The following is a 14,069-nucleotide window of genomic DNA, read 5'->3' as shown; positions in this document are numbered from 1 at the left end:
AAACCAATTATTTCGAATGTAAATTCGATCGTCATGTCTATAGTGTTTCCAGCTATCGCCTAACTAATTACTGAAACTTCAAATAAATCAAATTATATGGAAAAAATGAGCTCAACAATACGAAGGAAAGTTCTTTCAAAAACTTTCAATCTAATTTGTTTCCAAAGGTTTAAAAACATTTATTTGTCTTAAAAATACTTTTATAGCTATTGTAAAAAGATTCTGAGACCTAATTCTATAAACTATTGAATAACTATAATTGCCCATAAGAGATACTCTGCAGTATTCTATAGCAAATCCCAAAATTGCATCGCTATGCTTGGCATAATAAGTCCGGTAATAATGCTGCTAATCAGATTAACGCTGTGGTTGTCCAGAATTCTCACTCCGGAAATGTGGCGCACGTTCTTTCCAGGGCGCTCCACGATCTTTCCACTGGTATTTATTCCAGAGTACTGCACCGTAGCCCCCAATATCGAATCAACAATTGAACCTAGCAAACCAGCAATGCCACCGAAAACTATAATTGGCCATTGGTTCGGACTGTGTGAATAGATTTTCGAATCAACAGTATATCGGATTGTTAAATAATATGCAATTCCAACCACTGCTCCGCCTAAGAAGCTGACTAGCAGTCCCATCGGAGAAACTGCACCATTGGTACCTCGTGGAACTCGCTTTCTGGTGGTTATTAAAAATGGATCACTTCGACCGAGTACGGTCCCTAGTTCGCTGGCCCAGGTATCTCCGTTGCAACATGCAAACGAACCCATTATTCCTATACTAAGCCAACTGGACCTGTAGAGTTGCATGAAGTCGATTGGTCGCTCGCCATAGCCACAATCCAACAGATACAATAAAGCTAACTGTGTGGGCATACCGGCATTACAGATAACTTGGGCCCAATTACGTTGGCCCTCTCCATCCCGAAATTCTTCTTCCAATTTACGTTTCAAATGGCTTCTGAATTTCGTTGCGCGGCTTGACGTGAAGAAAAACGTTGCCAAGCAGGCAAAGTACGCGTGGGACGAAATCGACAAAATTATGGAGCAGAATAGACCTAAACCAGCACCTGATTTGTTGACTCCTTTTCGTTTTAATCCATACACCATCAATAAAATTGGAGTTAAGATGGAAAACAACCATCGTGTGGGCGGAATAACACTTTCTGAAAGAACAATAATTTTATTTTATGAGTTTGATAGTCCCACGACAAAAGAGTCTAACTGCAAATGAAAGATTCACCTCCGGTGAAGCTCTCAGCGTGTGTGCATGTTGTTTTGCACTAGTACGACGACATTTGGTGTATTTGTTGTTCGAGGAAGGAAGATTTTTCTCGTTCTGAATCGAAAATAATCTAACAATAAACGGACGAGATGAGCCATCACTGGCCTTAGCCCGTGACGTTAGTAACACAGCATTAAAAAAAGGTATCTTCTTGTTTACTTTTCCTTTTTACCGATTTGAATTTATATTTGACGCCATACTCTTCGCAAATCTTTCAAGATAAAACTACAAGCTTTCGATCTATCACCTCTATTATGTATTTCGATCGAATCGAATTGTTTCTATCGAATGTAAAATTTTGCATTCTGCATCTCGATCGAGTTAGAGTTTTCCATACAAAAGAATCACTCGATCGAATTAGAGAATGCAAATTTTTTACATTCGTTCGAAATAATCCGATTCGAAATTCAGAATAGTGGTGTATATTAGGAATTTTCAAAAAGTTGCAGTAATAGCTCCGTAATAATCAAAAGAGAAATTAAACAAAGCGAGGCTCTCATTTGCAGTTAGGCCCTTTTATCGTGGGACTATCGAGTTTCACTTGTTTTTCTAGACTGATGAGCTTCCTTCAATTACCTTCATTATCTCTAGCCATTTTAGAATAAGCAACATTTCCGATCCACAGGAACATAGACAGCGGAAGTGAAAGTATACATAATAGTATCGGTAAGTATTTATAAAGGGTTCCGTCATTCATTTTTCAAGAATTATGGAAAATTCAAACCTGCGAAAAATAAAGAGTTTAAGTAAGATTTTGAATAGTATTTCGATCGCTTGCCTTTGAAAATTAGACGAATGGGTTTTTATATTTATTCAAAGTTGACAGCATTTCAAGAAATATACGGAACAAGGAAAACATTTAACCTATAGAAAGTAAAAAATGTACTTTCACTTTGTTGATTCACTTTTATAGCATATGAAATAATAAACATGTACATTTATTCCCGATTACTCAAATTTGAGTATATTTTTTCCATAAACGGCCGATATACACCACAGGTTAACATTCAGTTATGAAAGGAATTCCTGGTAAACTATGGCACAGACTAACAGACATGACAGTATGAGTAAATTCTTATAAAAAATAATTTTTCGTGATGCACTAGCTCCACCTATATTGTACTGCGCGAACTATTTACTATCTGTACACCCCTTGTGTTATGTAAAAGTTATTTTACTAGTTGGTTTCCCCTCGTTTGTCAACACCGATCAGCTGCTTGCAGGGATGCCTGATTTCATCAAAATATTTGAAAACGAATCGTCACAATAAATTATTGGATTACGTTGATAAAATATTTAACTTTTTTTTGTTGGAAGGTAACCATTTATTTGACTCAACGTTGTTCATCTAGACTATTTTTTTATTGTGTTGGTAGTTTTCACCAGAAATTAAGTGGCGGCAGACCAGAAGCAAGTAAATATTGTAACAAAACGGGTTCGATTTTGTCTTGCGTTGGAGGATGAGAAATAGGCACAATTATGTATATAGTTTTGGCAATATGTATTAAATCTGTATCCTGCATGAAATTCGCATGGACGTATACAAATCAATACATTACAGGTAATTCTGTATGAATGGCAACTCTGTTGGTAAATGAAAAAAATAAACACAGTCTAGATGACAGACAGGATGTTTTTGATAGGGTAACGTGGCGCCATCATGACACATGTGAGTACTGTCCCAAATAAAGGAATATTCGAAATGACCGTTAAAATGATTGAAGAATCTAATTTGAGTGTCCTGTCTGTTAGTCTGTGACTATGGTTAATAGTAGGAAGTTACCCCATTATAACCCAGGGAATCCCAAATTTGACCCAAGTGAACAGATATCATAAATACCATCATATTTTGTGTTAAAGATGTGGGAAATGCCAAATCACTATTAAAAATCTTTTTCAAACGAAATTATCCTATGTATGATATATCATACGCTGGGATAATACAATAGTAACAAAATTATAAGAGATATGCCTATATTTTGAGGGTGGTATTTATATATACGATTCAATTTCTTTTAAATAGTACCGGTACAAGTACTATCGGAGATGAAAGCACAGTATAAGTAGACATAGTTGGTGCATTTCGTACAAAATATACCTTCGCTTCGGTTTTTAGCGTATTGTTATTGATAATATAATTATTTAAATATATATTGTATTGTAAGCTGCAATAAACAACTTCATTTGTCGATTCCTTTCATTCAGCCTACCTGGATTTGATTCCCAACTCCGCACACAGGGTCAGAAAGTTTCTCTGTCCCGAAGTGGTGAGGTTAAAATCCGTCTAATCGAAAATTTAAAAAAATAACTATTTGTTCCGTTTCTTCATTAAAAAAAATGGATTACCTATTTGTATTTTAATGATATTTGAGATATTTCTACGATTTGTTGGGAGTATCATAAGCTCATTTGATAATGTTTCCAATGTTTAATAACTTTTGGAAGTATTCATATTTACTTTTCAAAGTTAGCGTTCTAGTCCATATTCAACCCACACACTAAGATTTAATTCCTTTGTTCGGTAATAGTTTTGACGAGAAATTTCAGCAATCTATAGAAATGACCGATATTTCGGTACATGAGTTTTATTTTACAATCATTACGCAAATTTTTACCGGATGATCAGTTTTAAGTAAATTTTCATCACAGAATTTTGTAAATAGATATACAATTCATACGGTAAATCTGTATAGTCGCCGAGTACGGTAAAAACCATACTTTTTATCTACCAAAACCCGAACTTTTGGGAAAACTGATTGTTGTGAAACTAACTGTCAAACAGTTATTAAAATTTTCAGTAAGTGTCTTTTTATTAACCCGAAAAAAAATCATGAATGGATTGAGGTACAGGCACAGACTAACAGACATGACAGTATGAGTAAATTCTAATAAAAATTATTTTTCGTGATGCACTAGTTCCACCTATATTGTACTGCGCGAAATATTTACTATCTGTACGCCCCTTGTGTTATATAAATGTTTTTTTACTAGTTGGTTTCCCCTCGTTTGTCAACACCGATCAGCTGCTTGCAGGGATGCCTGATTTCATCAAAATATTTGAAAATGAATCGTCACAATAAATTATTGGATTACGTTGATAATATATTTAACCTTTTCGCGATGTTGGAAGGTAACCATTTATTTGACTCAACGTTGTTCATCTAGACTATTTTTTATTGTGTTGGTAGTTTTCACCCGAAATTAAGTGGCGGCAGACCAGAAGCAAGTAAATATTGTAACAAAACGGGTTCGATTTTGTATCACAGACTAACAGACATGACAGTATGAGTAAATTCTTATAAAAATTATTTTTCGTGATGCACTAGTTCCACCTATATTGTACTGCGCGAACTATTTACTATTTGTACACCCCTTGTGTTATGTAAAACTTTTTTTACTAGTTGGTTTCCCCTCGTTTGTCAACACCGATCAGCTGCTCGCAGGGATGCCTGATTTTATCAAAATATTTGAAAATGAATCGTCACAATAAATTATTGAATTACATTGATAATATATTTAACTTTTTCGCGATGTTGGAAGGTAACCATTTATTCGACTCAAAGTTGTTCATCTAGACTATTTTTTATTGTGTTGGTAGTTTTCACCCGAAATTAAGTGGCGGCAGACCAGAAGCAAGTAAATATTGTAACAAAACGAGTTCGATTTTGTATTGCGTGGGAGGATGATAAGTAGGCACAATATGTATATAGTTTAGGCAATATGTATTAAATCTGTATCCTGCATGAAATTCGCATGGACGTATACAAATCAATACATTACAGGTAATTCTGTATGAATGGCAACTCTGTTGGAAAATGAAAAAAATAAACACAGTCTAGATGACAGACAGGATGTTTTTGATAGGGTAACGTGGCGCCATCATGACACATGTGAGTACTGTCCCAAATAAAGGAATATTCGAAATGACCGTTAAAATGATTGAAGAATCTAATTTGAGTGTCCTGTCTGTTAGTCTGTGTTTGTATTGCCTTGGAGGATGAGAAGTAGGCATAATTCTGTATATAGTTTTGGCAATATGTATTAAATCTGTATCCTGCATGATATTCGCATGGACGTATACAAATCAATACATTACAGGTAATTCTGCATGAATGGCAACTCTGATGGTAAATGAAAAAAACAAACACAGTATAGATGACAGACAGGATGTTTTTGATAGGGTAACGTGGCGCCATCATGACACATGTGAGTACTGTCCCAAATAAAGGAATATTCGAAATGACCGTTAAAATGATTGAAGAATCTAATTTGAGTGTCCTGTCTGTTAGTCTGTGGTACAGGTGCTAAAGTTTTTAAAACATTAGAACCACTAAATGCTTTTTGTTTACTTATAGGCAGAAAATAATTTTGTATCACTCGTCCACTTGCTGCCTACACAAATCGTTCGGGGGTAATTTCTGGTGAGCTCGACGGATTGTGCAGTGTTTTTGGAATGCGCTCATAATTCCGGTCAGCCGGAACATTTAACCCTGGTTTTCGGGCAAGATGGGCAATCACTGGCCTTAGCCTGTCACGTTAGTGACACAGCAAATAAAAAAAAAACCTGGTTTTCGTGCAATAAAACCATAGCCTAAACAGGTTGGAATTTTCTTCATTCGTTTTTGTAAATTTGTGTTGTTTTTTGAAATCCGAAAATCCAGAGTTTTAACCAAAGGAAAACAAACAAACAAAAAATAACGAACAATCAGTTAGATCCATTTGGTTTACACACTCAAAATAATAATGATAGTTACGTGAAAAGTTATGTGAATATTTTCCACCCTACTTTTCACGTAGGTTTTAATAGACTGGCATTTAAAAGCTGTTTAATGCATATTCCAGTGAAAGTTACGTGTTTCATAGGTAAAATGTAATGTACTGCTCATATCACATTTATTTATCAGTTCATATTTTATATATTGGTTGAAGTCAAAAGGGAGATTTCAGAATTTTATATAAATCTACAAAATGAAAAATGCCATGGAAAATCAAACATTTATTCTAGAAAATCAGCATAGAATTTTAAATAGAAATAAAAAGCAACTAATAACGTCGTGGGATCTCTAATCGACAAGCCTCCAGAAATCGTTATGTTGTCACTTCCATCCAGCCGAAGTCGAGATCCGAGAACTCCCACAACACTACCGATGCAGGTTGAGGTCCCATTACATGGGTCCAGTGTCTCTAGTTTCATACCGATTTTGAACGCGTTGTTCGGTGGACCAACGGTCTGTTTGAAGCATTCGGCAGGAGCGGGCACACTTCTGGACCCACGCAGGCACTCGGTCCAGTCAAACACATGGAAACTTTCATACTGGAATGAACCGATCGATGTAGTAAAAAATTGCAATTAAATAACATTTCTCGCAAATATTTACATTACTCACACTTTGAGGGCCACTGTTCGCCATTTTCAAAATCGAGTTTTTCACACTGAAAATTCACGTAGATTGTTTGACGTTTGGTCAATTCACGTAAACCTTATGTGATGACTCTATTCATTTTATAGGCTGTTCGTATAACATTCATTTTCGCCACGTAAAATATTCAATTTGAAATTTGAAACCAGTTTACGTGATTTTTCAAGTGAATCAAACGTGAAGTTTTATTTGATCTGTATTATACAGATTTTTACATGCGCATACAGATTTAATACAGAGTACAGATTCCTACAGATTTCTTAAATTTAATGCAGATTTATACTGATTTCACCAAAAGAAATAAAGAAAAAAATAAACTTTTCCGTCTGAGCTATCTATTAGTATTTTAATGCAGTGACGAGATAAACGTTTATCAATCAACGGACAAATCACAATTTAAGATATAAAATTTTTGTGCAGATATTCGATGATGAACACTGAAATTCATTTATAATAAAATTTGTAACCAATATGAGCTTCCAGTTAAGCATGTCGTGACATCATGAAACATCTTTTCCGGACTGACAGTTGTATTGCCTGACATCTCCACTTATGAAGTGAACATTTTCAAACTAGATAAGTATATGGAATCATAGTTCAATTGTTGTTGAACTATTAAATTTCGTCGTTGAATATTCTTGTGAGTACCGCAATGACTTACGAAGATATGAAATTGATACCATGTTCGCATTAGCGCTGATATCACTTGATATACCGAGATGATATGCATATCATGTCGAAGTGTTCACATATGATCGGAATGATATCGTTTGACAATCAAGTTGTCATATTGATTGTTCCCATTAGGAGTATGATAAATAATATTGCTTTTCTCTCCTAAAATTCAATCAATAATTCAAGTCTCGCATTTATCGGTCTCCGAAGCCAATATTCGTTGATAAAATCAAAATTATAATGATTGTTTATTGTCACTCTCAAAGTGACGTTCATAAATGAGTGTGTTCAATGCCATTATCCGTGTTGCTAGTTGCGATTTTTGACAACTCTACATGATATCATACATGATATCCCGGCCTCCTGTCACGACGCCATCTTGATGAGATCAAAATCGGAACTTCAAAATCAGCTGATAGCAACGTAAACAAACAAACAGTAATACTTTTGTTTTACGCGTTTATCTTGTTTAGTGCACGAAAATTAGTAAATTTTGGGTCGACTCTCTCACAATAACTGGTCGGTTTACCTAAAATACAGCAGACAGTGTTTTGGGACATCAAGTGGAGATAATTTTCTCAATTTGAGAGTCGCGATGAATATCAAAACATCGCAATGTTTGGGGCTCGAAACGCGAGGGGCTCGACGTAATCGGTATACTTTCAAATGGCTGGTGCTCACATACCGGTGTCAGATGGGTGTGATATCCCGGATATCATGCCAGAATGGTGATACGCGTTGACATCAAATTGTATGGGATATCAAGTGATATAGCATATGATATCATCGGATATCAAGTATATCCCAATATCACTTGATATCAGCGCTAATGTGAACATACTATGAATCTATCATTCTATAACATCTTTTAACATAATTGTATTCTAGAAAGCTCACTGTATTAGCAAATACAGATAAATAGATATTTTATACGAAGCAATACAGATTTTCTATGAAAATATCTGGCATCTCTGGTTATGTTCAAAGAGGATGTATCCCTGTTCAAAAATTGACAGCTGTAACAATAAAAGTGATGACGTTTACTGTTTTTAAGCATGTAAACGATGTAAATCTGGAAATTATCTGAATGATCGCGAAACTGTTGTAATTCCACGGTAATTAGTCCTTATCGTTTTGAGTTTGGAAATTTTTGATATATTCTATTTTTTGCGTTAGCTTTTCTTTTGTGTGCAAGCTGGATTTTATTCATCCAAAGTGGCGCAGTTTGGAGGCGACAGAATGCGACGTTCTCAGGGCTATGCATATCAACCGCTAGCCCAGAACCCTGGTCCTAGCGGTCTGGGTAATCAAAATCACGATGCACTAGAGGAAGAAAATGAGCGGATGGCCGATGAACTCAAAGGTAAAATTGGTGCACTGAAATCACTCACAATCGACATTGGAAACGAAGTGCGGTATCAGGATAAGTTACTACGAGGAATCGATGAGGATATGGACAGGACAGGAGGGTTCATGTCCAATACAATCACACGGGTTGTTCGGTTAGGAAAGGGAGGACATAGGAGCTATATGTGCTACATGTTCTTGTTTGTGATGTTTGTGTTTTTCGTATTGTTTCTAATGCTGAAATTTAGATAGTAAATGATAACTGGAGTGTAATTTGTAAGCCACTTTATTTTATGTCGTATTTTGAGTGTGCCGGTGAAACACCAATAAATTTATTGAACTGAAAGCATAGCTTTGCTATGTGAATTTATTGACCCAGATGTAACGAGTGCCTATTTATTAACTATACATGCCCAAGATAAAAAGGGTAAATATTGATTAGTAATGTTTTCTACTTCTCTTCTTCTGCTTCGTCTGGTTGGCGACATCACTTGAGATGACACCGAATTGATGGCACGACAACTTACTATATTGCCACTTCATTTTCGTTTATAGTTCAATGCATTTTCTTTCACTGGACTACCAGCGAAAAACTAGCTGGGTAGCATCGTAGAGTCGTAAACATACGATGAAACATTCTTTCTTTTACGTGAATTTAAGGTTTAATATAACGTAAAATTCGTAGTTAGTTTTAGAAAATATAGAAAAGAAAAAAAAATTAAAAGCAAGAAATTTCCATAACTAGTTGAGCCAACCTCATACCGAAACAAATACTACACCATAGTAACCGTAACCTGTTTTTTATTGTCATTTCAACTATACACTTAAAAAGTTTCAACAATCATGATATACGACTATTCACCATTTGTATTGTATAAATTACTAGACAACAAAGACTACGACTTGACTAAACTATTTGTATTTATGACTTTTCTGGCATGGTCACCCTGACAATGGTAGTCATCTCAAATATAAGAACAAATAGTTAAAATGACAATTTCTAGTAAGGTGAAATTGCTCTCGAGCCTTGATATATATGAGAAGCGAAATAGTTATTGCTACTAGTAAATATGTTCACAATATAATAATGTTACCATAAAAAGATACATGGTTTAAAAGACGATTATGAAGTTTGAAAACACTATTCATGTAGTCCATATCAACAGAATTTATGTAGTAAACACATTATCGTATAGTGTTTTTCAACCTACTATGTATTACATTTGTGCTGACTATACAAATTGTCAATGAACGGGTGTACTGTTATTGTCACATAAAGTTAAAATTTGGCAGAAAATTTCGTACATGGGTAACACATCAGTGATGGATTTGAACAAAATATTCTATATTGTGACTGTGTACTTTGGTACTAGTTTCCGTCGTTGAAATTCAATTTTTCAACAATTTTTCCGGCAACGGTTATGTTTTCCAGTGAAATCAACATCTCGTATACGGTTTATTATTCATTATCGGTCGCTGTAGAAACAACATCAAGCGATTGATGAAAAGGAAGATTATCATTTGATTCCCGGATTCAATTCGCTCGAATCCGACGGAAAATCGCAGGTGGGTATCGAGGTTTGCATCTGGACTTGGCTAATAATTTCTTTTCTGCTGCCAATTCCTGCTTTAGGAAAAACTCCACCGGACAGAGCCTTGGATCAACTGGTGCTATCAAGCAATGCTAAGCAATATTTCACCAGGTATATTATCATTTGATTTGATGCGAAAATAAAAAAAAGGTTAAAGAAATTATTTTGTTGTTCTTATTTTAGAATTTAAATTCATAAAACTTTTTAACATTAGCTCATGTTTTGCTGATCTTCAGCATTGTTGAATCAACCACTGCTTTTAGTTTCAAAATAACTAGAAGTGAAATGTCAAAAATACCATGACTCTGGTTATAGCAAAAACTACAATGTAAAAGAAATATTCGGTCATGGTTAGGCTAACCATCTCAATCGTATTAGTTATTCATACAATACACTGTTCAATATTACTATTCTAGAGCCGATACCATTCATAGTAAGCATGAACTTGACTATTGTTGAAATCATCTGATTTCATAGTCGGCTGAAAACCACTATACGTTGATGGTCAAGTTGGCACTCTATTTAGTAACAGCACAGACTAACAGACAGGACACTCAAATTTGATCATTTTAACGGTCATTTCGAATATTCCATTATTTGGGACAGTACTCACATGTGTCATGATGGCGCCACGTTACCCTATCAAAAACATCATGTCTGTCATCTAGACTGTCTTTATTTTTTTCATTTACCAACAGAGTTGCCATTCATACAGAATTACCTGTAATGTATTGATTTGTATACGTCCATGCGAATTTCATGCAGGATACAGATTTAATACATATTGCCAAAGATAAACTGAAGATTACAATGTTCCATACGTTTCATTGAAAAATGTTGGGTCAGTAATCGTGAACCAGTTGGTTCAGTAATAATGTAATTTTATTGACCCTCCGTTAACAAGCGTCGACTAGTTCCGACAAAATGCCATGGAAACAATACAAGTTAGAAAGGAAGCACACATATGTTTACATTCAGCTTATAATGATTTCTTGCCACAACTGATGCTTCATGGGATGAGGCTATAACAAACTAAATAAATTCTAGACAATGGTTCTAAGTAGTTTTCACTTTCTTATTCTAAGAATCACTGATATAAAGCGAAATTTCTCAATATCGTTCATACTGTAACTTGATATTTTTCCAAACATAAACAATCATTGTCATAGTTACGACGCATCTAGTGATCAGACACTTGTTGTTTTGCTTCAAAATATTAAAATTGACAGTGAACCGAGCTCATCGAGGGGTCCTATTCAAATGATACCTAAGAAATCGCAGACTACTCTATCTTGAGTTTATCTTTGATATTGCCTAAACTATATACATAATTGCGCCTACTTATCATCCTCCAACTCAATAAAAAATCGAACCCGTTTTGTTACAATATTTACTTGCTTCTGGTCTGCCGCCACTTAATTTCGGGTGAAAACTACCAACACAATAAAAAATAGTCTAGATGAACAAATTTGAGTCGAATAAATGGTTACCCTCCAACATCAAGAAAAAGTTAAATATATTATCAACGTAATCCAATAAATCATTGTGACGATTCATTTTCAAATATTTTGATGAAATCAGGCATCCCTGCAAGCAGCTGATCGGTGTTGACAAACGAGGGGAAACCAACTAGTAAAAAAACTTTTACATAACACAAGGGGTGTACAGATAGTAAATAGTTCGCGCAGTACAATATAGGTGGAACTAGTGCATCACGAAAAACAATTTTTATTAGAATTTACTCATACTGTCATGTCTGTTAGTCTGTGGTAACAGTTACCATACTATTTTTCTGAGTGTAGATTATAGGAATTTGAATCAATTCATTTGAAAATTGCCAATAACAAAGATATCGTTCTGTACCTAGGGATGTCGTAATATCGATCGATTAATCGAGTAATCGAATAATAACCCAGATAATCGGGTAATATTTAATCGATTAACTTAAAACTAATATTCGATTATTGAGCTTATCGAATAATCAAAAAATACCATAGTGATAATCGAATGAATAATCGAGTAATCGATTGATTGCCCAGATAATCGAATAAATTTCAATCGATTAGTTTCAAAATTATACTCGATTATTAAATAATCGAGTAATTCGAAATTTCCGACATCCCTATCTGTACCCTGACAGCAGTTTGAGATAGAGATGGGAAACTTATCGATATTTATCGATAATATCGATATCGACGATATCGATAATTCAGAGCATTGACGAAAAATATCGATATTCGATATTGCAACCATGGAGTTAAGTAAAATTATAATTTCATATTATTACTTCGCTCGTGTAGTTTTTATCTAATATTAGATATTTAGGCTATGTTCAAAAATACGTTAATAAAATCTTACCTAAAATCAAAGACATCATTATTAACTAGATATCCAGCTCTCACATTTCACGAACAAATCATTGGCAACATCCTTTTTAGCGAGCATGGCACCGACGACACGACCTGCCACTCGCTTTTAAAACTGTATCGTAAATCGAGCTACCCCTCAGTAACTGGTAATGTCAAAATGATATCTTATGAAAAATGTTTGAAAATGGCAACGCGGTCTGAGAAATTGTTGTTTTCGAAATAACAGTTACAGTAACCCTAGTTACCATTGTTTATCCTTTCACAGCTAGCGGACTAGCTAGAGTGAAGAAAATTTCATCGTGAGACCAGAATGGTCTGCAACCCATTGAGGCATTCAAATGAACGTGTATGACCCCGAATGTTGGTGATATGCTGCAATTTCGAAATTCGGTGAAAGTCCCGATCGTGATTGCCGTTATTTTTTTTACTTTTAATGCAAATGTACTAGAACAGCTTAAATTATTTATATTTCGAATGTTTTTCGATCCAAATTTTTGTACATTTTTAATCAGATTTCACGAATTTCAAATAACTTCACCAATATTTAAATTATATGAAAATGCAACAATAAATAAATGATTAAGGTACCGGTGAAACATGCTGTGATTACAATTACAATCAACTTTAATCTGCGCTAATATTTACCGGTTTCTTAGTAAATTATATTTTAAACGTCCGGAATAAATAAAAATGTAGAATGATGAAATCTATATTTATTGTGCTCGTATTACAGCAAGTCGTAAGTTTTCTGTAAGTAAATAGTTCTTGAGCGTGCTTTGTTGGTCGTGAGATAATTTGTTTTGCTACCGATTATCATTAGGCAGATAGTGCTTTCCGTGGAATGATTCTTATAATGAATCTCTTTTTAAACGCCTGTAGAAGCCGAGACAATCAGTGGGCGGCTTAGGCGGAGAAAGTGTTTCAGAAAAATTCAGTGGTAAATATAGGCGGATATGTTCCATTTTGATAGATCACCATCACATCCTCATAGTGTTATCTCCATAATAACTGGCACATTCCTACAATGAATATATTTTAGCCTAACTTGATATATGTTAAACTGTTTTACTTATAGTACATCTTTTAAAGTATTACCTGTTTGTTTATTATGCCGTGCATGGCGACTATTTCGTAGCAACCACAGCAGTGATGCTTGTAAAATATATTTTTATTATTACCTAGGGGTTTTTCAATATTCGATAACTGGCGGTAAATCGCTCACGAACACTTTTTATTCTAATTTTGCTTCGGAGTGTCTGGTCGTGTCGTCGATGGCACCCTCAGGCGAGTCCGCATTGAATCTCATACATAGAAGAAGGGGAGAGAAATGTCAAATTCGTTTGGCGCGCACGAATAATACGCGCCCATACAATTGACAT

At 34.8% G+C, this 14,069-nt stretch overlaps 2 protein-coding genes across 3 annotated transcripts; one reads left to right on the top strand and one right to left on the bottom strand.

The window, feature by feature from the left end:
- Positions 1–189: 189 nt before the first annotated feature.
- On the bottom strand, positions 190–2,208 carry LOC131438210 (transmembrane protein 19). 2 transcript variants are annotated; one of them, XM_058608077.1, is made up of 3 exons: positions 2,066–2,208; positions 1,864–2,011; positions 191–1,168 (listed from the first exon to the last, which is right to left on the bottom strand). In XM_058608077.1, the coding sequence occupies exons 2-3, from the start codon at positions 1,982–1,984 to the stop codon at positions 288–290; spliced, it is 1,002 nt and encodes a 333-aa protein (XP_058464060.1). In that variant the 5' UTR covers positions 1,985–2,011; positions 2,066–2,208; the 3' UTR covers positions 191–287. The 2 variants fall into 2 exon arrangements, with proteins under 2 accessions (XP_058464061.1, XP_058464060.1); XM_058608078.1 differs by lacking the exon at positions 2,066–2,208 and having other exon boundaries at positions 190–1,168; positions 1,864–2,048.
- A 6,171-nt stretch (positions 2,209–8,379) lies between these two features.
- Positions 8,380–9,114, top strand: LOC131437807 (BET1 homolog). The gene is made up of 2 exons (XM_058607395.1): positions 8,380–8,497; positions 8,559–9,114. The coding sequence occupies exon 2, from the start codon at positions 8,622–8,624 to the stop codon at positions 8,979–8,981; it is 360 nt and encodes a 119-aa protein (XP_058463378.1). The 5' UTR covers positions 8,380–8,497; positions 8,559–8,621; the 3' UTR covers positions 8,982–9,114.
- Positions 9,115–14,069: the final 4,955 nt, after the last annotated feature.

Source organism: Malaya genurostris, chromosome 3 (assembly GCF_030247185.1).
Source record: "Malaya genurostris strain Urasoe2022 chromosome 3, Malgen_1.1, whole genome shotgun sequence".
In the NCBI taxonomy this organism is placed as follows: Eukaryota; Metazoa; Arthropoda; class Insecta; order Diptera; family Culicidae; genus Malaya; species Malaya genurostris.
Note: the sequence above shows the minus strand (reverse complement) of the source record. Positions and strands in the feature narration are given on the sequence as shown.